At 36.6% G+C, this 24,324-nt stretch overlaps 2 protein-coding genes across 2 annotated transcripts; both read left to right on the forward strand.

Annotated features, from left to right (window-relative positions):
• The first annotated feature begins 5,872 nt into the window (after positions 1-5,872).
• LOC111916429 (parthenolide synthase) lies at positions 5,873-7,760 on the forward strand. Its single transcript, XM_023912111.3, has 2 exons — positions 5,873-6,787; positions 6,906-7,760. Exons 1-2 carry the CDS (start codon positions 5,912-5,914, stop codon positions 7,524-7,526), a joined length of 1,497 nt encoding a protein of 498 aa, XP_023767879.1. The 5' UTR covers positions 5,873-5,911; the 3' UTR covers positions 7,527-7,760.
• A 10,115-nt stretch (positions 7,761-17,875) lies between these two features.
• LOC111916244 (dirigent protein 17) lies at positions 17,876-23,811 on the forward strand. The gene is made up of 2 exons (XM_052768154.1): positions 17,876-17,907; positions 23,103-23,811. The coding sequence occupies exon 2, from the start codon at positions 23,122-23,124 to the stop codon at positions 23,623-23,625; it is 504 nt and encodes a 167-aa protein (XP_052624114.1). The 5' UTR covers positions 17,876-17,907; positions 23,103-23,121; the 3' UTR covers positions 23,626-23,811.
• Positions 23,812-24,324: the final 513 nt, after the last annotated feature.

Raw genomic sequence — 24,324 nt, forward strand, 5'->3', positions numbered from 1 at the left:
ATAAGAGCACATACACCATAAAATCTAAGTGTTATAAGGTTTATCTCCGTTTCATGAAAATGATTGTGAGGAAACGCTTTTACTAAGAGATATTTTAAGGAGATGGCAATTGTGATATTTGCGTTCTCAAATTCGATTATGATTATGGGATCCCTCTTCATAGTTCAAATTGTGAGACTTGGCATATAGTCTAAACATTTAGGACTTATTGCTATAAGTTCATAATAAGTTTAGACATACATATGAGCTATCTAAGGAAAGGTGTATGAGTTTGAGAAGCTTAGATAAAGGCTTATCGAAGCATATTGTAATAGAAATATGAACTTTGGAAGTCAATATGTATTGATTTCTAGAAGGTCAACTATTTTCTAAATACGTGTTAAAGCTAGTGGGAGCATAAATGTTATGCTAGTATGGATATAATTATCATGTTAGTAGGAGCATGATTATTATTTTAAGTGTTGCAAATTAGCAATATTAATTATAGAAAACAAAAGTTTCACTTTGCAAAGTTGCATGGGTTGAAAAGTTGTTTTGCTATAATTAAGGGAGAAAATATTATACTTCATTTCAAATCTAAAAGCTTAGATTGAGAAAATTTGATTAAATTTAGTCAAAGGACATATATGGATGTTATGTTGAAAAGGTTCAATGTAACATATATGTTCGGTTATCATGTTTTGTAACTTTTAAAAGTAAATAATATTATGAAATATTATATGATTATGAGCGTTGAGTTCTAACAGATAGTTTTTACTAGAATTGAAGTAAAATTAGGGTTTCATTATGGCAGCCCTATTCATCGAGTTGAGTCCCTCAACTCGTCGAGTAGACTTTAAGTTCCTCGTCTAAATTTCATTCATACTCGACGAGTTTAGGGCCTCCAACTCGTCGAGTTCCTATAGAAAAATGAATAAATTTGATTTAATGTACATACTAGGAACCCGGCATTAAAATTTCTTTCATAGTTGGTCCTTTACTAGTTATGGTTTGAATTGCACGACCAAAACTGCCACATTTCTGAAACTCTGGGGACCAGAATGTAAATTTGTCATTGTCTTTCCAATTATTCCCCCGGCTAGATCCTATGCAACCCATGAACAAGCCATACAATTCCACGTTATCTGTCTCCTCCGAGAACCTCCATGATGCCCAGTCCATGACGTAATCGATCCTCGAAGCATCCAAAGGCATCAAAAGTTATAAGTAATCAACAATATCGACCTTCCTGTTTTTCAAGTATGTATGTGAAGAACACCCAATTTGATGAAATCGACAAGCAATTTAAATCCATAGCATTCTAAAAGGACTTACCCATCTCAAATGATTTACTTTAAATTTTGACTCGCGTAATCTTCATTTTCTTTTGGTTTTGGTTCTTTGTGATGTTTTTCAACGTGTTCATCTGGTCCTTCATTGTAATCGGATATGTGATCGGAGAGCAATGACATCAATGACAATTGTTGTTTATTATTTTCCCCGCTTTCGTCTGGGGGTTATTATCGTCTTCCACATCCGGGTCGGTATCCAGTGGGAGTAATTGGTCATTGCGTTGCCTATCTGACATATACCATAACTGTCGAGTTGCATCACCGTCCAATTCGTTGACCCTCGGGGTCACTTGGATACCTCGAAGAACCACGTCAGATCATCATACGATTAGTAGTTTTGTTGGTGTTGATTGGCATATCAGAGGCGGGGATAAGGAAGGTGGAGGTCCACGCTTTACCGACGCGTTTAAGGCAAAGCATGTCTCGAAACGCCTTCCAGTTCTTCTTCGATCTAGAAGCCTGGTTGTTTCGAAGCATATCCACAATCTTCTGATTTTGTATCCGATCTTAAGTTATTTCTTTGTCTTCCATGGGCACACCAACTAATTATAACCTTCGTCTCTCCGACGACAATTTGTATCAATCTCAAAGAAGTTCGAAATGCGGCCACAATTCAACGTTTTAGCACCGTTTCTTATCAGATTTCACAATTGGATCATTATGAAGTCAAACAATTGAATAAGTAGACGTTAAGATCAATGAGATGGTGTGGAGCGAGTCTCATGGTGGATGAGTGTTAATTTAAGCCATTGACTTTATGGTATGGACCAACCAAGCAAGAAATTTAAGCCATATGGGTCATTTGTGTAATTTCAAATAACTGTTTAACGGATGAATGGTTAAAAACTTATAATAATGACTTAAATGACATGTGAAGATGACCTATTGCGTAAAAATAAATAAATAAATAAATAGTTGATCAAGTCAGAGAAAACACTTAAGTGACATTTTCTTTTAATTATTTCCCTACGATAACGAAATACCTAAGAAATGAGAAATTAAATATCTTCCTACCTTTTAATCCTACCAATCCTTCTATCCATTTAAATGATGACATGTGTCATATTAGTATCCTAAAATATCATTAAATTTTATTAAATAAACATTAAATGTTACACATGTCACCATTTGATTGGGTAGGAGGATATGTAGAAACAAAAAGTAGGAGAAATATTTAATTTCTCCTTCCGGAAGTTGGGAGTTGTGTGCGTTTTCTATGTTGCTCCCTAGTCCCTTCTTAGTTATCGTATCTTGAACAAGGAACAAAGTCATTCATAAAGCGCTCACATCGACCGGAGAATGAAAGTTCTAAGAGGATGTTTGGCTTAGTTTTTCAAACCCCAAAAGTCCTTTTTGGAAAAGTTACAAAAAATCGGGATTTCCTGACTTTTCCAAAAAGTTCATTTTCCTTATGTAAAAACTAAAATAGTTTTTAAAACTATTTTGCCCAACATCTTTTGTTTTTTTTTCTTTTTCAAAAAGGATTTTTGGTTGTAAAAATCCAAGCCAAACACACAAACAACAACACCCCCCCCCCCCCCCCCCCCCCCCTATTATCTTAGGGTAAAGTGTTGGTAAATCCGTCTTGTCGTTCCAGACTGCTGTTTCCTTGTAGATTGTTGGAAAATCACGAACATCTTAGTGAGATTTGTTCAGGCCAACTACAGAACCCTTGTTGATTCATCAGGCCAACTTCAGTTTTTACTTTTCTGGATTGAAATAGAATTCAAGCGCTTCACCTAAAACCAACGGAAATTGAGAGAGAATCGCACCTGCATGTACACCAAAAATTACACCGATTTCATATTGTCTATGGAGACAAAAGTGTTTTCTAGGGTTTACAGAGGATCATTTTTTATTCAAGAAGGTTTCTGGTTATTGATTTGGAATGATAAAACAAGTCTCAATTCATAGTGGATAGAACATGGTTTTGGATTTACATAAAAATGGTATCATAAAACGAGTCTCAGTTCATGCTAAGGATTGCTCCTTCTTATGCTTTTGGTGAATGAACTTGCTTAACATAAATTTTCTTCATTTCATTTGCGTTTTTTTTCTTGAATTGAAATGAAGAGGGTATTCTATTGAGCATAGTCTCTGAGTTGGCACTTAATAAAAGGGTTTTGTATGAAGTGTTTACGACCCATAGTTTATTTTTGTCTGCAAAAAAGACAGGCTCTTGATCAAACCATGCCCATTTGACTTCTTAGCCATTTCACTTGTAAACTTCTTATATCTTCATTTTCTATTTTTATATTATTCCCTCTCACTTTAAACAATTTTCCATGCATATTTTTTAGCTATACAGATAAAGAGTAAAGAGACAGATTAAGCGATTGAGAGATTGTGATTGGAAGGACAACTGAACATATGGGTAAAGATGTAGTTGGTCTTTGGTTCTTTAATGACCTTCCTACTATTATTAATAGATATTTTTAATCAATTGAAATCCTTTTTGCTTGTGTCTTTTAGTTGTAGATGGTGATCATGTATTCCCTCTATTAATCTATTTTGGTTCTAGGTGTATTTGTCAGGTAGATTTTCAAAGTTAAATGCTTTGTTAACTAGAAAGAAAATTACTAAATTAGACATATCTTAGTGGACGAATAAGCCAAATACCGTCAAACTAGAAAGTTAAATGTTTTTCAATATAATGACTTTTTCTTGTATTTCGGGCAGAAATATCTAGATATTTTTAAAACAAAAGACATTTTAGTGATGGATGATACAGAAATGTTTGTAACGAAAGTAAAGAGTATCCGTCAGTAAATCCATCAGGTGTTTGTCGGTATATGTCATTAAAACTGTCTATCAGTAATCCATTGGAAAGTACCTTCCGTTGGTCTATACGCCAAATATTGTCAAACTTGTCAAAAAATATTCTGTCAGTTTACTTCATATGGAAAATTCCATCGGTAATTCGTTATAGAAACCGTCGGAAATCTGCCTCAAATAATTACCGACAGGGATTGTACAACAGAAAATTCTGTTGAAAATCAGTTTTCCCGATGTACAAGGTTGTCGGAAACTGTCCAATTTTCTAGTAGTGGTTTATTGATGTTATTGATACTTAAAATGGGTTTGTTTGTTATAAAATCTAGATTTTGGTAACTTTATGAATTTAAAAAAATAATCACGACTTAGCAACGAGCATCCATTGCAAATATTTATCGATACGTATCACTAACCATAATGCATCCGTCGTCGATCTGTGTTGGTTGTTTAATATTATTTGGTTTCAAAGTTGGTGGAAAATAAAATATGTCAGATCAATGACGAATATATATTTCGTTGATATCAAAGAATATGAGCGCTAAAAATTACTCACCATACAATTTAACACCTTTTTTCTCTGTCACTAAATGACCTCACTATCTATGTGAGCCGTAAGGGATTGGTTTGTGTGAAATTCTATTTTGTTGAAATGACTTGTGTAAATCTTGATTGACAAAAATGTGGATTAATCACCTATCATAAGCAATGTATTAAAAATCGGTTTGAACCGATCGGTCGAACCAGTTGAACCGAGAACTAGGGAAATAAGCAGTTCGACTAGTATTGGTTTTATGTCTCTTTCTGAACCGGAACGAACGGTCGGTTTTCTCAAAAACCCAGTTGAACCTGTTAAATTAAACAGGTTGAACCGGTTATATTGAAAAAAAACACATGAAAATGAATCATTTTTTATAATAAACTTTGATGATGTTTTTCATATTTATTTAGTTTTTTTGGAATAAAAACATATCGTAAATGTTATAAAGTTATTTTGATTTTTTGTATTTATCTAAAACTATATTTTGTTTTGGTATATTATTTATATTTTCTTCTTGATGTATATTGATTGATGTAATACTTATCATTGTGTTATTATTCTAATGTATTTGGATTAACCTAAAACTTATTTTTATGTATTCTTTTAATATTTGAACTTATGGACATCAAATTCTTGATTTATGTATGTATATATGTATAGGAAAAAAGGTTAAGGGATGAAAATTATAGAAACCAGTTTACCCGACGGTCGAATCGGTTAAACCGGAAACCGATTAGCATACTGGTTCAACTAAAAAACCGGTTTGATCATAAGCTTCCAATAACAATCTTGAACCAAGGGCTTGAAAGTTGAAACGCAAGAATCCTTACAATTACAATTCGTAATATTATATGAAGGAATGACCATAAATTAATATTTAATGTTTCGGATCATACCCAAATATCTCGAATATAGTGATATAAACGATTTGTCTTAATAGCTAATATGGTGATATAAACGATTTGCTTTAACAAATTAATATTTTTTATAGAATCTTCACGCGTATCACGTTATTCGCATCATGGTTTCATAGGTATGCTTAGCCAAACTATGTATTTTCAATAAATAGTAGTTACTAAAGAATAATACGTACTAAGGGGCATTTTTAATATTTAAAATTTAACCTTTTATCCTGAAAATTTGACCCTCCAAAATCCTTTTCTTGATAAAGTATTCGGTACGTATTAGAATTTCATCTCCATCTCCACTATAAATATGGAGAAACACCATCACGATTCAAGCACAAGTAAAAGAAGGATCCATCGATATGGATATCATATCATTCTTCCCTTCATGGATTCTTCCAACAACATTACTTCTCTTCTTTACTTCCATCTTCATGTATGCTCTTCGAATGAGGAGGTCATCCATCAGGCTTCCCCCAGGCCCTAAGAGGCTTCCAATAATAGGGAACCTTCACCAAGTGTTGGGTAAAGAGGGTGTCCATCAAACCCTATGGAACCTCTCCCAGACATACGGCCCAGCTATGCTTCTTCATTTTGGAGCCCAACCATTCCTCGTCATTTCCTCTACTGAAATGGCTACTGAAGTCTTAAAAACTCATGATGAGAAGCTGTGTACGCGTCCGTACTCTAAGGCTACCAAGCTACTGTCATTTAACTACATGGACGTTGCCTTCTCACCACACAGTGATCATTGGAGAGACATGCGCAAGGTTGTGGTATCTGAGTTCTTGGGTGCTAAAAGGATTAGATTATATAAAAACATGATGGAGATTGAGATGGAGGCTGTCATTCGTTCTATCTCATCACATTCCTTAAACACTACAGTAAACCTAGAAGACATCCTCTTATCTCTAGTATATGATGTCGTGGGTAAGGTTGCATTTGGTAACAGCTATAGGGGAAAGACTTTTAATGGTAGAACATTGAAAGATATAGTCGAGGAGGTACAAGTCATGGGTGGTGCCTCATTTTCGTTTATTTTTCCAACATTTGGTTGGATTTTAGACGAATTAACAGGGTGGAATCGCAGGCTACAGAAATGTTATACTGATTTTGATGGCTTTCTCCAGATGATTCTTGATGATCATCATGACACAAAAACAAGTGGTCATGTAAATGATTTTGTTGATGACTGTATGTCTCGGTTGACTACCGAGGAGATGAAAGCACTTATGATGGTAAACAACACATTTAAATCCTTTTCTATATATTTGCATACATTTATTTCATGGTTTTCAGTTTCAAGCATGTTGTTGTTGTTTTTTTTTCTCATGAAATTAATAAACATCACTGCAGAATGTGCTTGAGGGAGCAGTTGACACAACTACTATAACAATGGTTTGGGCTATGTCCGAGCTCGTTAAAAATCCTAGAGTTATGGAAAAGTTGCAAAACGAAATTCGAAGATGTGTTGGAAGAAAATCGAAAGTAGATGAATCAGATATTACGAAGATGCCATACTTGAAAATGGTGGTGAAGGAGACGCTAAGATTGCACCCACCTGCTGCTTTTCTGATGGGAAGGGAATGTGTAAGTCAATGTCGGATCGGTGGATATGACGTGTTACCTGGTATGAAAGTGATGGTGACTGCGTGGGGATTAGGAAGGGATCCAAGAATCTGGAAAGAGAATGCAGAGGAGTTTTATCCAGAGCGATTTGAAAACATTAAGGCTGATATCGGAGGGAAAAATTTTGAGATGATCCCGTTTGGAGGGGGGAGAAGAGCATGCCCTGGGAATAACATGGCTACTTCAACTGTAGAATTTACAATTTCAAACTTACTTTACTTCTTCAACTGGGAAACACCAGCCGGATTGAAGAAGGAAGATCTGGATATGAAAGAGAATGGCTTCCCGTTTCTTCGTAGGACGACACCTCTTTGCCTTGTCCCTACAAAGCACAACTGGGAAGACTAGGAATCATTTCTTCTTTCCATTAATGATATGTTGGACCTGGCGTGAATATTCTCCACGCTGGTCAACATTTTATGTAATTTCATTATCACAATAAAATTGTACCCCATATCACTTCGAGTAACATGTGTATCCCATGCAACACGATGTTTTCTTTTCCTGTATTTTTTTTCCCTTTTTTGAGTACGTACGTAATGATGTTCAAAAATTGTGAGAAATTAAATTTTCATCGTATAATGTAATTTGTTCACAATTTTTTACATAGATTAAATATTGAGTAAATTATTGAAATTGTAGTTGTGGTGGTGGTCGGGATAATAATTTAAAATTCCACTACAAGAAATAGAGCTTTTAGCGGCGATAAATTAAAAAGTCGCCGCTAAAGGCTTGTGTCGCCGCTAAAGGCTAAATGACACTGATCCGCTCTTTGACGTTCTGGCAAACACGAATCGTCCGATCGTTGTTCTAATCCAACGGCTAGGGTGCTCGTGGAACGCATAAAGGAAATACCGGCGATTTTTGTCGCCGCTGATGATCCAAAATAGTCGCCACTAAAGATAAAAAAAAGTGACGTATAAGCAAAAGCTTTGTATTTGAATTTTTTAATTTAAGTATAGTGTACAACAGAGAGGGGATTTATAGCCAAAGATTACAACCTAATGGAGATAATAAAGGAGCTTATACAGGAGATAAACATGCTAGACTTGACTAAATAATATTGACTTATGTATCACGTGATAATATATTTGGGAAATATATTATCGGTTAATACGCCCCCGCAAGGTGGAGCATCCATCGGATACGCCAATCTTGGAACGTAATCGCTGAAATGGACCACGAGATAGTGGTTTGGTGAGAGCATCAGCCAGTTGATCAAGTGTGTTGAAATGACGAACAATAAGAGAACCATCTTGGACCTTCTCCCGAACAAAGTGGTAGTCAAGGGCCACGTGTTTCATGCGTGAATGGTAGACTGGGTTAGCACATGAATAGGTAGCCCCGGTGTTATCGCAAAACAGAGTAGGATCGGAATTGGATTTGATACCAAGCTCAAGTAACAGATTTTGAACCCACATGACTTCGGAAGCAGCATTTGCAAGCGCCTTGTATTCTGCCTCTGTAGAGGACCTTGAGACCGATTTTTGTCTTGCGGAGCGCCAAGAGATAATATTAGACCCCAAAAATAGTAGATGAGCAGTTGTGGAGCGACCCCCATACTCGATACCTCCCCGGTCTGAATCCGAAAAGGCAGTAAGATGAGTAGTAGAGTTCTTGTGCAGATACAAACCATGATGAATAGTGCCTTTAAGATAGCGTAGGACTCTTTTGAGGGACTGCCAATGAAGCTCAGATGGTTCATGCATGAATTGAGAGAGTGTGTTAACCACAAATGAGATGTCGGGCCTAGTGAATGCCAGGTACTGAAGGGAGCCCACAAGTCTTCGATATTGTGTTGGATCTGTGCTTGCGGACCCGTCTTGCAAGGTGAGAGAGACTGAGGAGTTTAGAGGAGTTATGACTTCCTTGGCACCTTCCATATGGAATTGTGCAAGCAAGTCATGGATATGACGATGTTGAGACAAGAATAAACCAGATGAGACAGGAATGACCTCTACCCCAAGAAAATGGTGAAGTGGACCGAGATCCTTGATGGAAAAACGTTTAGCAAGGGAGTATACAAAGGACTCGAGAAAAGTGGGATTGTTACCGGTAAGTACAAAGTCATCAACGTATACTAGAAGATAACTAATGACACCATGAGAATTGTATATGAAGAGGGACGGATCAGCTAAGGATTTCTTATAACCACTCGAGATAAGGAAGGAGGTAAGTTCAAGGTACCATGCACGAGGTACCTGCTTGAGGCCATAGAGGGAATTTTTTTAGTTTGCAGACATGATTAGGAAAATCAGGATGGGTGAAACCGAGAGGTTGAGACATGAAAACTTCTTCATGAAGAGTGCCATGGAGGAAGGCACTGTTGACATCTAACTGATGAAGTGGCCAATTGTGTGTAAGCACAATGGAAAGGACAGTACGAATTGTTACGGGTTTTGTGACTGGACTGAAGGTGTCAAAATAATCTTTTCCATATTGTTGTAAGAAACCCTTGGCTACTAGTCTGGCTTTGTATTTGGAGGCGGTGCCATCCGGGTTGCGTTTTATGCGAAAGATCCACTTGCATCCGATAGGAGATTGAGTTGTTTTTGGAACAAGCTCCCATGTTCCGTTGTGAATAAGAGCATTAAACTCTTGGTCCATAGCTTCACGCCATTGCGGGTCTTTTAATGCTTGGGTATGGGTGGTGGGTTCATGTGTTTTAGGAATGGGGTGTAGGGTAGTGGTATTAACAAAAGATGGGTTAAAATATTTTGAGTTTGGTTTGCGGATGCGAGGGCTTTGGGGCGGTGTGGGAGAGAGGTGTGGGCTGGTTGTGGGTGAAGGAGGGGGAGACGGAGTAGGTTGAGGGGATGCTGGTGGAGGAGTGTTAGGTGGCAAGGGAGCAGCTGGGATGGTGGAGGTGTGTGGTACGGTTTCGGGTGAGGTAGAAACTGGTAGGGGTTCGAGTGGTGGAGGAAAGGTAGGTTGCTGATCAGAGGTGGGATTTTGTGTAGGAGGTGTCGGCTGGGAGGTGAAAAAGGTGTCATAGGTGGGCAGTTGTTCAATTGGAGTAGTAGGTTGATATGGGAATATAGTGGGTATAAATTCAGCATGTCTGGAGTGGTAAAGTTTCTTGGTTTCGGTGTCATAACACTTGTAAGCTGATTTTGATGTGGAGTATCCAAGAAAAATGCATGGGGCTGATCTTGGTTGGCGTTTGGATGACGTATAGGGTCATAGCCACAGGTAGCACAAGTATCCAAAGGGTTGAAGTTTATGATAGTTCGGTTGTTGATGGAATAAGCACTCATAGGGTGATTTGTTGGAGAGTATTTTTGTGGGAAGCCGGTTGATTAAGTACACCGCGGTTTGAAAGGCATAGGTCCAGAAGGTGAGTGGGAGTTTTGCATGATGAAGTAGAGCCAGACCGGTTTCAACAATGTGTCTATGGCGGCGTTCTGCGGTGCCGTTTTGTTCAGGTGTATGAGGCGGGGTGGTATAGTGGGAAATTCCATGTTGTTGTAGAAAGGGTAAGAGGCCAATGTATTCACCGCCATTGTCACTAAAAAGAGAAACGATGGGAGTTTGAAAGAACTTTTTGACAAGGACTTTAAACTGAGGAAATATGACAGCAACATCACTTTTGTGAGCGATGGGATACAGCCATGTATACTTGGTGAAATAATCGACAAAGAGAACATAGTATGTATATTTGTCAATAGATTTTTGAACCGGTCCCCAAACATCAGAGTAAATCAATTCAAGTGGTTTTGTAGTAACAAAGGAGTTTTGGCCAAAAGGTAACTTGTGACTTTTATTAATAGAACATGATGAACAATGAATATCAGACTCAGACTTGACCCTAAAACCTAGCTTTGACACTATTTGTTGAAACACTTGACGAGACGGATGACCAAACTTGTGGTGAAGTAGTAGTGGAGAGTATTTGAGTGTGGAATGAAGGACTCGATTTGTGGGTGGCTTGGTGAGATAACCTCCTTCAGCCCTCTCTCCCCGCATGAGACGCGCCCCCGTGAACAGATCCTTCACAAAAAATGAGATGGAAAAAATTCCACTGAAACAAGATTAGTATCACAAAGCCACCGACTGATACAAGATTTTTATGTAATTTAGGAACATGTAACACATTGGACGGTATTAATTTTTTTTGTGGTGTGGGAATAAAAGCTTTGCCAGTGTGTGTTATAGGGAGACTGGTACCATCACCAAGGACAATTTCGTCCAGACCACCATAGTCAGAAACCTGATGAAGTGAACTGCGATCAGACGCCACATGGTTGGATGCTCCTGTGTCGAAAAGCCATTGGGTAGAGGCTGGAGCCGAGGTTGTGACATGAGCTGTAGGATTTTGAGTTTTGGTGGCATCAATGTGGATGTTGTTCTCACTGAGGAAACGTGCTAGCTTGCGGCATTCTTTGGTGAAATGGCCCAGAATGTTGCAGTATTGGCAAAACTGGTTGTTTCGGTTTGTGGGCCTGCTATTGTTGGAGTTGTTTGTGTTTTGGTTCCACTGGGATTGATTGCCACGAGACTGATAGGAAGATGAAGATCTATTGTTTCGGTTGTAGTTTTGATTGTTGTTTGATCTGTGTTGGTAGCCTTGGTTTCGTAAGGTGTAGTTGATTGTGGTTGGGACTGTGTCGAGAGAGGCTGATGTCTCCTTTAGGCTTCTTTCGAAATCCATGAGTTTGTCAAAGATTTCTGAATATGATAAGGTTGTACTAGAAACTCTAAGGGTTGCAGTGATAGCATTGTATTCATCTCCTAGTTGAGTTAGGATGTGGATCATAAGATCCTCTTCTGAGATGGGACTTTGGGCAAGAGCAAGGTTGTCAGAAATTGCCCTCATATCTTGTAAATATTCAGTGATGGAACGAGACCCTCTAGGATTCTTAACTAGTTTAGTTTTAAGTGAGATGATACGTGACCTGGAAGTAGACGCATAGCTGGATTGTAGTCTTGTCCAAGCTTCCTTGGCGGTGTTAGCGGAAGAGATTAGGGGCTGAATTGCATCCGAGCAGCTGCCTAGCATTGCGCTGAGAATCATCTGATCTCGGCAGAACCATGACCGGTATTCAGGATTTGTGCTGGTTTTTCGTTCTTTGTCAGTGAGTGTCGTCGGAGGAGGCCCCGAGGTGATGTGACCGTCGTAGTCAAGGCTGATGAGGGTGGATTCCACCTGCTTCTTCCATACGGGATAGTTGTTAGGGGTGAGCTTAATTGTGAAATGTGTGGCCGCCGTAACTTGAATTTTGGCTTTTGTAGACATTGCTTGATTTAGGTCGCCGATTGGATTTGGATTGATACTCGTTGGAGCCTAATGGTGCTCTGATACCATATAAGCAAAAGCTTTGTATTTGAATTTTTTAATTTAAGTATAGTGTACAACATAGAGGCGATTTATAGCCAAAGATTACAACCTAATGGAGATAATAAAGGAGCTTATACATGAGATAAACATGCTAGACTTGACTAAATAATATTGACTTATGTATCACGTGATAATATATTTGGGAAATATATTATCGGTTAATATGACGCGGTAATAATTCCCTCCTGATAGTTGCTGCTATTGATAGTTGTCGCCGCTAAAGCCCAATTTGTCGCCGGTAAAGGTGTCGCCGCTAAAGGCCGACACAGTTAACCCCAAAAAACTCGATCTTTTTCCTTTTGCTCTTTCTGTTTCACTCCCTTCGCATGTTTCTCTTCTCTCGTCTGCATCTTACTTCGTCGATTATTATGGGATACCAGTGAGAATTATCAATTTGGGGGTGAAATTGTCCACAAAGAAGATACCACCGGTGGAGAAAGATTTTCCGGTGAGGACCAAGCTTTTCCGGCAACACCAAACTTTTTCCGGCGACACCAAACTACTTCCAGGTCAATTTTCGGTCCCTTTTATCTTGTAACATCGATTTTAAGCTTATTGGAGTGGTTAATTGTAAAAAATTGTCAATTTCAGTTTTGTTGATTGTGTTATTACGTTCCCGACCACCACCCGAGACTACCGCCACCACTGACCATTTTCATTGATATCCACCACCACAGGTTCTATTTACTTCTATTTATTGTGAAATTTTAGTTTAATTGCAAAATATGTGTAGGTGTCTCAATTATTTGAAAATTGTCATATGTATGTATATTTGATATTTGTATGTGAATCTATGTAAATTTGGTGTATATATGTCAATGTATGTGTGTTTGATGTATATATGATATATGAGTATTTGGTAGAAGTATGTTGTTATTATGTGTGTATGTGAATGTATGTATGTTTGTTGTATATGTGATATATGAATGTGAAATTTGTGTATTATGTATAAATAGGATGTTATAATATATATATGAGAGTATGTGCAGTTGGTCTAAATAAAATTAAAAAATAAAATTAATAAATTATCTATATTATTATTTATAAGTAAGAGAATTATATATATATATATATATATATATATATAATTTTTCTTTAATTAAATCAATAATATGGTAAAAGGTTAATAAGTTTTTCGATATATTTTAGCTTTCATTAATTAACTAATAATATATTACCCATGCATAAACTTTCATTGATTTACGTCTTATGGTGCACAAATCGATGTGTTATAAAGTATACATTACACTTGTTTCATCATTATTATTATTATTATTATTATTATTATTATTATTATTATTATTATTGTTGTTGTTGTTGTTGTTGTTGTTGTTGTTGTTGTTGTTGTTGTTGTTGTTCATTCTTGTATAATATTTCAAACTATCGATATGAAAATTTGAAAAGTTAAAGGCATTAAGGCAATAAATTCAAATCTAAAGTTTTGGTATAAGTAGGATGTTATAATTTGAAAAAAAAAAATTATTGTTATAATTGAAAAAAACAAAAAAAATGATATAAAATTGGTTAAAAACTTATCTACAAATACTAGAAAGTTTTAGTTTAAATAGAAATGTGTATTCCTATGTAAAGGTTACTACCGAGGCGGAACAACAATATGTAAGTATTTAATTATAATTTTATCATATAATTAAATGTTTATTTATACTTAATTGTTACTCACTTTTGGGAATTACAAAATCGGTTAGTCGAAGAGCTCTTAGAACAAACCCAAGATGAAAGTGAGTTAACATCCGCTCAAGAAATAGCCGCTTTTGAGAAAGTATTAGGAGAGCGACGTGGCCATATCAGAGGCATCGACTGTAAACCATCTGCTCTCCCGCCGATTTCACAATCGTCGCAACCACCACCACAATCATCACAACCATCACAGGTAAAACACGATTATTTAATTTCAATAAATGCATGTTGATTTGGTAATTTTTGTTGGTGGTGATTATTTTCTAAAAGCTTTGGTAATTAATTTTTTGTCCCAAATGCTACAAATAGCAATGTACTTTGGTATCATAAAATACATGTTGATTTGGTCATTTTGGTTTGGTGGTGATTATTTGCTAAAAGCTTTGGTAATTGGGTTTTTGTCCCAAATGCAATAAATAACAATGTACTTTGGTTATTTGGTTTAGTTTAAAAATAGAAATGTAGTTTGGCATCATAAAATGTATGTTGATTTGGTCATTTGTTTTTTGGTGAGTATTTGCTAAAATCTTTGGTATTTGAGTTTTTGTCCCATATGCAAGAAATAACAATGTACTTTGCTTTTTTTTTTTTGTCTTAGTTTAAAAATAGCAATGTACTTTGGTGTCATAAAATGCATGTGGATTTGGTAATTGTGTTTTCGTCCCTAGTTGGAAAAGTTAACTTATAATTTATATATATTGTTATTTATTATGTAGTTGGAAAATCTTCGGACATTACTCAACGACCCGACATGTTGGGAGGAGTTTTATTCGTTTTTTCAATCACATAATAATCAAGGAGGAAATGATGGCAACGAAGATGATAATATGTAAGGAGAAGATTTATTTGTATGTTATATACTTGTCACACTTTGCAATTTGTTAGAATTGTAAAACTTGCTTTGCTACTTGTTAGAATTATCAAACTTTTGGTTGTTTTATTTTGGTATTAAATTAATTATAACAGTATTTGGTATTTAATTTGATGTTGTTATGTAATTTTTGGTATAGAATTAATTATAACAGTATTTGGAATAAATTATACCCAAAATCGAAAATATATATAAAAAAAAAAAAAAAAAACGTTATTACCGGCGACATGAGTACTACCGGCAACATTCTCTTTAGCGGCGACACAAAGTATTAGCGGCGACAGGTGCATTAGCGGCGGCAATCTGATCAATAGCGACGAAGCAGGAACGGCAACTCTTTACCGACAACGTGTCGCCGCTATTAGCTTTAGCGGCGACTTTTCGATCCTTTACCGGCGACTTTTGTCGCCACTAATTGCTCATTTCCTTGCAGTGAAAGGGTAATATATTTTTTTATTTGTATATATTTGGTCATTGAGTTTTTTTCGTTCATATTTACTCATTCGACTTGTTAAACTATACACATTCGGTCTTTATCACCGACTACTTCCGATTAGCCGGTAAAAATGAGTTAATAGAGTAATATAATTTTGATTTTGTAGTCTTTAATATTTTTGTACACATTTAGTCATTAATATTTTTTTATTGCAAAAAAGTCATTTTTGTTTTTTTGTACTTATTCAGTACTTATGAATGATTTCTTTAGGTTTTTCTCACGGCATCTTACGTGGGACAATAATAAATGAGGTGTTTGAGACTGTTGATGTTTATGTCCATCGCGATCTCGACTACTTGGTTGCTTAGGTCATGTGTTTTGAACGTCATAACTTCTTCATATGATCTCGTATTTTAACGATCTTTATATCTATGTGTTCGTATTTTAGTCTACTACAACTTTCGTTTATATTACTCCCATTAAAAAGTAATATATTTTTATTTACAATCTTTATATCTATAAGTTTTTTTAAGAATGTATGTATAGATGTTTTTTTATTATTTTTAATTATTTATTTTTTTATAAAATCATAAATAAAAATATATTACATTTTAACGGGAGTAAAATCTAATATCGTATGAAGAAATTACGACGTTTAGAACACAAGACCTAAGTCAAACCACAAGACCTACACAACAAAGTAGTCGAGATCGCGATGACCATAAGCATCAACAGCCCAAAAAACCTCATCAATGATTGTCTCACATAAGATGTCGTGATAAAAACTTAAAGAAATTATTCATAAGTACCGAATGAGTACAAATACAAAAATGACTTATTTTGAAACAAACAGTATTAAAGACTAAATATGTACAAAATAATTAACGACTAAATGTGTACAAAATAAGAAAATATATTACCCTATTGAGTCGTTTTTCCTGGCTAACCTGGAGTAACCGGTTATAAGGACTGAATGTGTAAATTTTAATAAGTTCAAGTGTTAAATATGGATGAAAAAAACTCAATGACCAAATGTGTACAAATCAAAAAATATATTACCATTTTAAGTCATTATCCGCTATGTATTTGCATCCTAAATTAGAACCTTTATATTGCAATCGCTCACAAAGAAGTATTCAAGCAAAACAAATCTTAACTTACAAAAATCCTAATTAGGGTTTTTGTTATAAAACCATTTAGGTTTTCTTTTAGCCGATGCAAACAAGATCAGGCTTATCTCCAAGAAGAAATGGAGAGGGAAGAATAAAAGATTTCAAGATTTGGTAGGTTCTCTCGAGGGTTGTCATGTCTTTTATAATTGCACAACCCTAAAGATTTCTACGAAAGGCGGCATCGTCAACTATACCAAAACCACTTTCACCGGTGTCTCCCTTTGTCTTTCAGCGGTTAAGGATTTCAGCCTCCACCAGGTCAAATCTGCCACCACCACTTTCGCCTCTCGTTTTCTCTAGTTAGCCGCCAACGTTTGTAGATCCTCTAGCATCACTGCCTTTCTCATCTGAATTAAGGTTTTTGTTTCACACTCAAGATTAGGGTTTTCCACAAAGATGAAGATGGTTCGTGGTAAGGATAGTAAGCGTTATCATTCTCCGGTGGAGATTTTTGAGACGATGACGGAGAATAGTTAGGGTTTAACTTTATTTAATTTGGATATACGACGTCGGTGAAATGATAGATGTGGTGACGTTTGGGAAAGAGGTAAACGACTCCGATGAAGTAGAGTAGCAACTGACGGATTCCATTAATTTTGAAGATGGGAAGGTTAGGGGGAAAGGCGGGGGGGTGTTGCTTTTTAACCTATTATGGCTTTTTCAAAATGAGGTTCTTTTAATATGTTTGAATTAACTTTTAAAAGTGCAAAACCAATAAACCAAAATTCATCGATTCCTAATTTCTAAAATAGTTTTTTTTTAATTGATTGAAAATAAACTCCTTATGCTCTACCAAATATTTTTAGAAACCACGATATTTTTAACAACCATAAAGAGTTTTTTATAATTATATTCTTTTGTAAAACATAAATTATTATTATATAAATAAAAAATATTGTATACAAATTGTCACTTTAAAAATAAACGAAGGCACGGGTATTTAGGTCTCTCTCTCTCTCTCTCTCTCTCTCTCTCTCTCTCTCTTTTTAATTGCCTGTTTGTTCTAATTTAACTCGTTAGCTTTCGCCTTTCGAACTATAACCCTGGAAGATACCAACTAATTATTATTATTAAAAAAATACTAGTAATAATAAACGATAAGGGTAGCATAAATTAAATTAAACTTAATAATAAGCAAAACTAAAAAGGAACGAGGAGGTGTTAGGGTTTGTGCAGGAAATTGAGTTCGATTGGGCTAACCGCTTGCTCTCCCGGTAAGCAAACTTGGATTTCATAGCAATCGAAATATTTGAAGATCAGAAACCGAAGGAATTAGAGTTCCAGTTCTCAATCAAATCTGATCAATTGTAAATCGTTCATCCTGTTTCGATATGTTAATGTTAGGCGATAAGATTAGCTGGCATTTAGGTTTATCTTTATTTAAACTTCATTGTGTTTATCTTTTCCTTAGTTGGTTAGTCTCTGATAAAGACTTGTAATTGTATAAATACGTTGGCAAATCAATGAATAAGGCAGGCAATTCATACAAATCTTTCATGGTATCAGAGCGGGATTGAGAAATCTAAAACCCTAAAACATGACGAAATCTGGAGAAGAACCTTCAGAGGGTTCAAAATCGTCACCACCTAAAATCGAATCCAATTCTCCTTTCTTTCTTGGACCACAAGACCGTCCAGGTGATTTCATTACTCCAACAAGACTGCGTGGGGATAATTACGATGATTGGGCAGGAGACATATAGACGACATTAGAAGCACGAAGAAAGTTTGGGTTTCTTGATGGGACGATCACAGGTCCTGCTCCTCCGTGTACAACTTCAGATTGGCTCACTATCAACGCGATGTTGGTTTCATGGATCATGAATACCATCGAACCAGAGGTAAAATGCTATCTCTCTAAATACAGGGATGCGAAGAAACTATGGGATACTTTGAAATCACGATATGCGATTGTTAATGGACCCAGGATTCAACAATTGAAGGCTTCAATTGCAAAGTGTGAACAGAGCAAAACCATGCCTGTTGCAGAATACTTTGGCAAACTAACTGCACTATGGGAATAACTTCATAAGCATGAGCCTATAATTAGCTGTGAGTGTTGTACAGAGTGCACAGCTGGAGATAGACACGAGACCAGGAGAGATACAGATATGTTACATAAGTTTCTCATGGGTCTATGTTCAGAATACTTCTCCACTCTACGAACTAGCATTCTATCACAGGATCTGCTCCCTTCACTTGACAAAGCTTTTCAACTGGTAGTACAAGATGAACGAGTACGAATCTCAAAGTCTGTCCAGGAGGAAAAGCCAGCGGAAGTTTTGGGTTTTCATGTTAAAGTAGGATCCAATAGGGGACGAGGAAAAGGAGACAGACCTGATAAGTCACATCTAAGTTGTACTCACTGCAAGAAAACAGGTCATGAAGCCAATACCTGTTTCGAGTTAGTAGGGTATCCTGAATGGTGGGAACATAACAACAGGTCTGATGGTGGCACTCGAGGAGGCAGATCAGGCGGACGAGGGATAGGAAGTGTAAGAGCAAACACAGTCACTGTAGGCTCTCACAATGGAGGTATAATGGCTGGAAATAATAGCAACTCACCGCTATTATTTACAGCTGAACAATGCAAGGCTCTGACCGGTCTTATGAGTACTTCCAAGATTACAGATGAAAGATTGAATGGTGAGTTTAAAAAACGATTGTGGATTATCGATTCAGGAGCAACACACCATGTAACTGGTGATGCTTCTTGGTTGGAAAATACACATAACATACCTGGTCGTCTTGTGGGTCTTCCAAATGGTAAAAAGGTCATTGCAATATGTGAGGGTTGTGTTAGACTTTCAAAGACCATCACTCTTAAAAGTGTTCTCTTTGTACCTAAATTAAGTTGCAATTTGATTTCAGTTTCTCAATTAAATGATGATATGCAATGCATTACTCAATTCGATTCTTCTATATGTGCTATACAGGACCGGTCGAGGAGGCTGATTGGAGCGGGTGTTAGACGGGATGGACTTTACTACTTTGGGAAATGTGGATCAATTCTTCATGTTTCAGTGGATGCAGCAACCTCCACGTTAGAGTTATGGCATAAGAGAATGGGACATCCTTCTGAAAAAGTGGTGAAATCCCTTCCTCCCGTTTGTAACCTTAGGGGTAGTATGAATAAAGCATGTGAAGTTTGTTTTCGGGCTAAACAAAGTAGAGATAAATTTCCTTTAAGTGAAACTAAAACTAGTCGAATTTTTGAGAAAGTACACTGTGATCTTTGGGGTCCTTACAAGCATCTTTCAAGCTGTGGGGCTCGATATTTCTTGACAATAGTTGATGATTATTCACGTGCAGTGTGGGTGTATTTGTTGACTGATAAAACTGAAGTTTATGAAATGTTTGTGTCTTTTGTGGCTATGGTTGGTAGACAATTTTCAAAACAAATCAATATAGTACAAAGTGATAACGGAACAGAGTTTAATTGATTGTTTACTTATTTTTCTACACATGGAATTTTGTTTCAAACATCATGTGTTGGTACTCCTCAACAAAATGGGCGAGTAGAGAGAAAACACAAACACATCCTCAATGTAGCCCGATCTCTTATGTTCCAAGCAAAATTGCCTATTTCCTTTTGGGGTGAATCCATCCTCACAGCTGCACATCTGATCAATCGCACACCCTCTCCTTTGCTCGACAACAAAAGTCCATGAGAGATATTGTTTGGTACTCTTCCCTCATATTCTACTCTTAAAGTGTTCAGGTGTTTATGTTTTGCTCATAACCAAAAGGCAAAAGGAGATAAATTCGCTAGTCAAAGCCAAAAATGTGTCTTTGTTGGATATCCATTCGGTAAAAAAAGGGTGGAAATTGTTTGATCTTGACACCAACGAATACTTTGTTTCACGTGATGTAAAATTCTTTGAGGACATATATCCTTATTCTGACATGAATTTAACACCACGTGAGACCACAAACACACTACCTGATGGATCAGTTTACTTTGATGAGATTGACGAGGATGTTGTTGGTCTAGATCAGTCACCTAGTGACACTTCACCTATAAATTTTCCCATTAATACACCTGGTCAACAACTACCAAGCTCTCATACAAAGCCAATTCCGGACCCCCCCGTCTCCACTCGAACAACGGGAAAATATGGGTAGAGGTCAAAGAATCAAGTATCCGTCCATCCTTCTTAAAGACTTTGTTGCGTCTACTAAAGTTAGTCCATCCCCGTCCTCTACACACCGGTCTCCACCAGCTTCCCCAGGTACGCCATATCCTATAGTTCATTATATAAATTGTGATCAGTTTTCTCCTCGGTATAAAGCCTTTATTTCAGCAGTCACTTCGGGAACTGAATCGAGATCATTTAAAGAAGCCATGCAGGACACGAAATGGAAAGCCTCTATGCAAGATGAAATTCGTGCTCTTGAAGAAAATGGTACTTGGACATTGCAACATCTTCCTCCTAGCAAACGTGCCCTTGGTAGCCATTGGGTATATAAAATTAAATATCACTCCAATGGTGATATAGAAAGATACAAATCATAGTTGGTTGTGTTCGGAAATCATCAATAAGAAGGCCTAGATTATAAAGAAACATTTGCACCCGTTGCAAAGATGACTACGGTACGTATGTTTCTGGCAATTACAGCTTCAAAAAACTGGGAATTACATCAGATGGACGTGCATAATGCTTTCTTACACGGGGATATACAAGAAGAAGTCTATATGAAATTGCCTCCAGGGTTCAAATGCTCGAATCCCAACTTAGTATGTCGTCTTCGCAAGTCACTTTACGGTTTAAAACAAGCTCCTAGGTGTTGGTTTGCTAAACTAGTGACAGCACTTAAGAAATACGGTTTTCGTCAGTCTTATTCTGATTACTCTCTTTTTACATACATGCGTGGAATGGTGCAAGTTAATGTACTAGTTTATGTGGACAATCTTATCATCTCGGGTAATAATCATGAAGCTATCAAACACTTCAAGACATATTTAAGTAATTGTTTTAAAATGAAAGATCTTGGTCCTTTGAAGTATTTTCTCGGTCTTGAGGTGGCTCGCAATCCCACTGGGGTTTTCTTGTGTCAACGCAAATATACGTTGGATATTATTGCTGAAACCGGTCTTTTGGGCGCCAAACCAGCCGGTTTCCCCATTGAACAAAATCATAAGCTTGGTCTCGCTCAGGGTAAAGAGTTGACTGACCCAGAAGTTTACCGTCGACTTGTGGGTCGTTTGATATATCTAGCTGTCACGCGTCCAGATCTAGCGTACTCAGTTCACATCCTATCACAGTTCATGCAGTCTCCATGGATCGAACATTGGGAAGCAGCTCAACGTGTGGTTAAATATTTGAAGGGAACTCCTGGACAAGGTATTCTTCTATGTGCTGATAGTCCTCTCATCTTAAGTGGTTGGTGTGACTTGACTGGGCTGCTTGCCCTCTTACTCGACGATCTTTATCTTGATGGATTGTGTATCTCGGTAATTCTCCTATCTCTTGGAAAACGAAGAAGCAACATACCATGTCTCGATCATCAGCTGAATCGGAGTATCGATCTATGGCAGTTGTTACGTGTGAATTGAAATGGTTAAAAGGTCTTCTTGCTAGCTTGGGAATTCATCACAAGAAAAGTATTGATCTGTTTTGTGATAGTGAACCGGCTCTCTACGTTTCATAAAATCCGGTTTTTCATGAACGAACGAAGCACATTGAAGTTGATTGTCATTTTGTTCGTGATGCTATAGTTGATGGTCTCATTAAACCTTCTTATGTTCATACATCTAAGCAACTAGCGGATATCTTGACGAAAGCTCTAGGAAAAGCTGCATTTGATTGTCTTGTTAGCAAGTTGGGCATTTTCGATCCCCATGCTCCAACTTGAGGGGGGATGTTAGGCGATAAGATTAGCTGGCATTTAGGTTTATCTTTATTTAAACTTCATTATTTTTAACTTTTCCTTAGTTGGTTAGTCTCTGATAAAGACTTGTAATTGTATAAATATGTTGGCAAATCAATGAATAAGGCAGGCAATTCATACAAATCTTTCAGTTAAATTGGTATTGTGATGATTCATGAAAAAACATAGGGTACCAGCGTATAGTTTCCTCTTTTGCTAATTGCTTTTATCAAGTTTTTGTCTAACAATCTTATAGATCTTCGTGATTAATAGCAGCGTACGCGATAATTAATCGCTTAAATTGTGCAGTCTCCCTTTCTCTGTTTAACTGAGCCATGGATATAAGAACTATTGTGGATATCATTGGGAAGCTATAGTTGCTACCTTCTGAATAAGATATATATATATATATATATATATATATATATATATATATATATATATATCTGATTTTGTGGTGTCACTTGTCGTTAGATTCGAAATATCTGATACACACTGAAACAATGCCATATCTTTCATACATTTTATTCATTTGGTAGGATATATCCAGTCTAGGTTATGCATTTTGAAATGGAGATGACACTCAAGGAAGACAACCCAGATTCTCCAATGTCTGGAATCTATGAGATACCTGGTGAACCTGCATTGGTTATCAATGGGGTGCCTCCTGTATGTACCAGTGTCAATGGTAGTCTTGTTCCCTACAAAGTTTGTTGTGACATAGATTCAAAAACAAATGAGTCTTTGGGTGACTGGTTAGAAGGTAGAAAAGTTCAAAAGCTATTTGGGAAGAAGTTCTTTAATGGGGAAGTTACCAAATTTGACAAAGAATCGAATTGGTATAGAGTGGTTTATGATGATGGGGATTTTGAAGATCTTGAATGGCATGAGTTGCAGGAAGTTTTACTACCTCTTGACATCACAATCCCATTAAAGACATTAGCATCAAAAGTCAACAAGAGGAGGCAAAAACATGATAAAAAATCTGGTAGATCTGTGAGTAAGCCCAAAATCCACCAACATAAAGGCTTGGAATCCGAGGTTGAGAAAATGGAGGTCTAGAAAGCAAGTAGATTAGTGGTTGCTTAGTCATGAAGCTCCTTGGGATTTCTTCTGCAAGGAGTTCAAGGTATTCGATATGATTAGTCCTCATTTATCCCTTTCTCATCCAATTTACATGTCTTCATTTTGCGGCTCTTTTATCTAGGTTGTAAATATATAATAATAATAAAAAAAAAGTCAAGGTAGAGCTAGAATTTGAAATGCAATGACATGTAGAGGTTTGTCCCTTGTGTGAATAAAAGATTATGTATCTTGTTGGGAGTTAGACCATTTATTCTATTACCTCATCCATTATATCCACCACTTATCCGTTATAGTGGTGAGTGTCACCTCATCACCACGTGCTACCATTAAAACCATGAAATATCTAATACACCACTCCACATCATTTTTGTAATTAAAATTAAATCAAAAATAAAAACGACAATTTAAAATAAAATGTAAGAAAACATAAAATAAACTATCCCTACAATCTTAGTTTACTTTGGGCAAATGTAAAAAATTCAAAAAAAATAAACTACTCTTTCCATTTTGGACGATTCCTCAACTTTAACTATGTTTTGAGATGTGGAAAAGGTTTATGATTTTCATAATGATGCAAGGCAACACTAACCACATGGATATCGTCTTCTTGTTGATTGTTTACCATGTTGTAAATTCCATTGAATTGACAACATTTTATCCTCATATTGTGTCACT

This window comes from Lactuca sativa, chromosome 2 (assembly GCF_002870075.4).
Source record: "Lactuca sativa cultivar Salinas chromosome 2, Lsat_Salinas_v11, whole genome shotgun sequence".
Lineage (NCBI taxonomy): Eukaryota > Viridiplantae > Streptophyta > Magnoliopsida > Asterales > Asteraceae > Lactuca > Lactuca sativa.

Excerpts from the sequence above, each read along its gene's own strand:
- LOC111916244 (XM_052768154.1), top strand. The coding sequence starts at position 23,122 with ATGCATTTTGAAATGGAGATGACACTCAAGGAAGACAACCCAGATTCT.
- LOC111916429 (XM_023912111.3), top strand. The coding sequence starts at position 5,912 with ATGGATATCATATCATTCTTCCCTTCATGGATTCTTCCAACAACATTA. Across the intron at positions 6,788-6,905 it reads AGATGAAAGCACTTATGATG|AATGTGCTTGAGGGAGCAGT; the intron begins GTAAACAACACA and ends ACATCACTGCAG.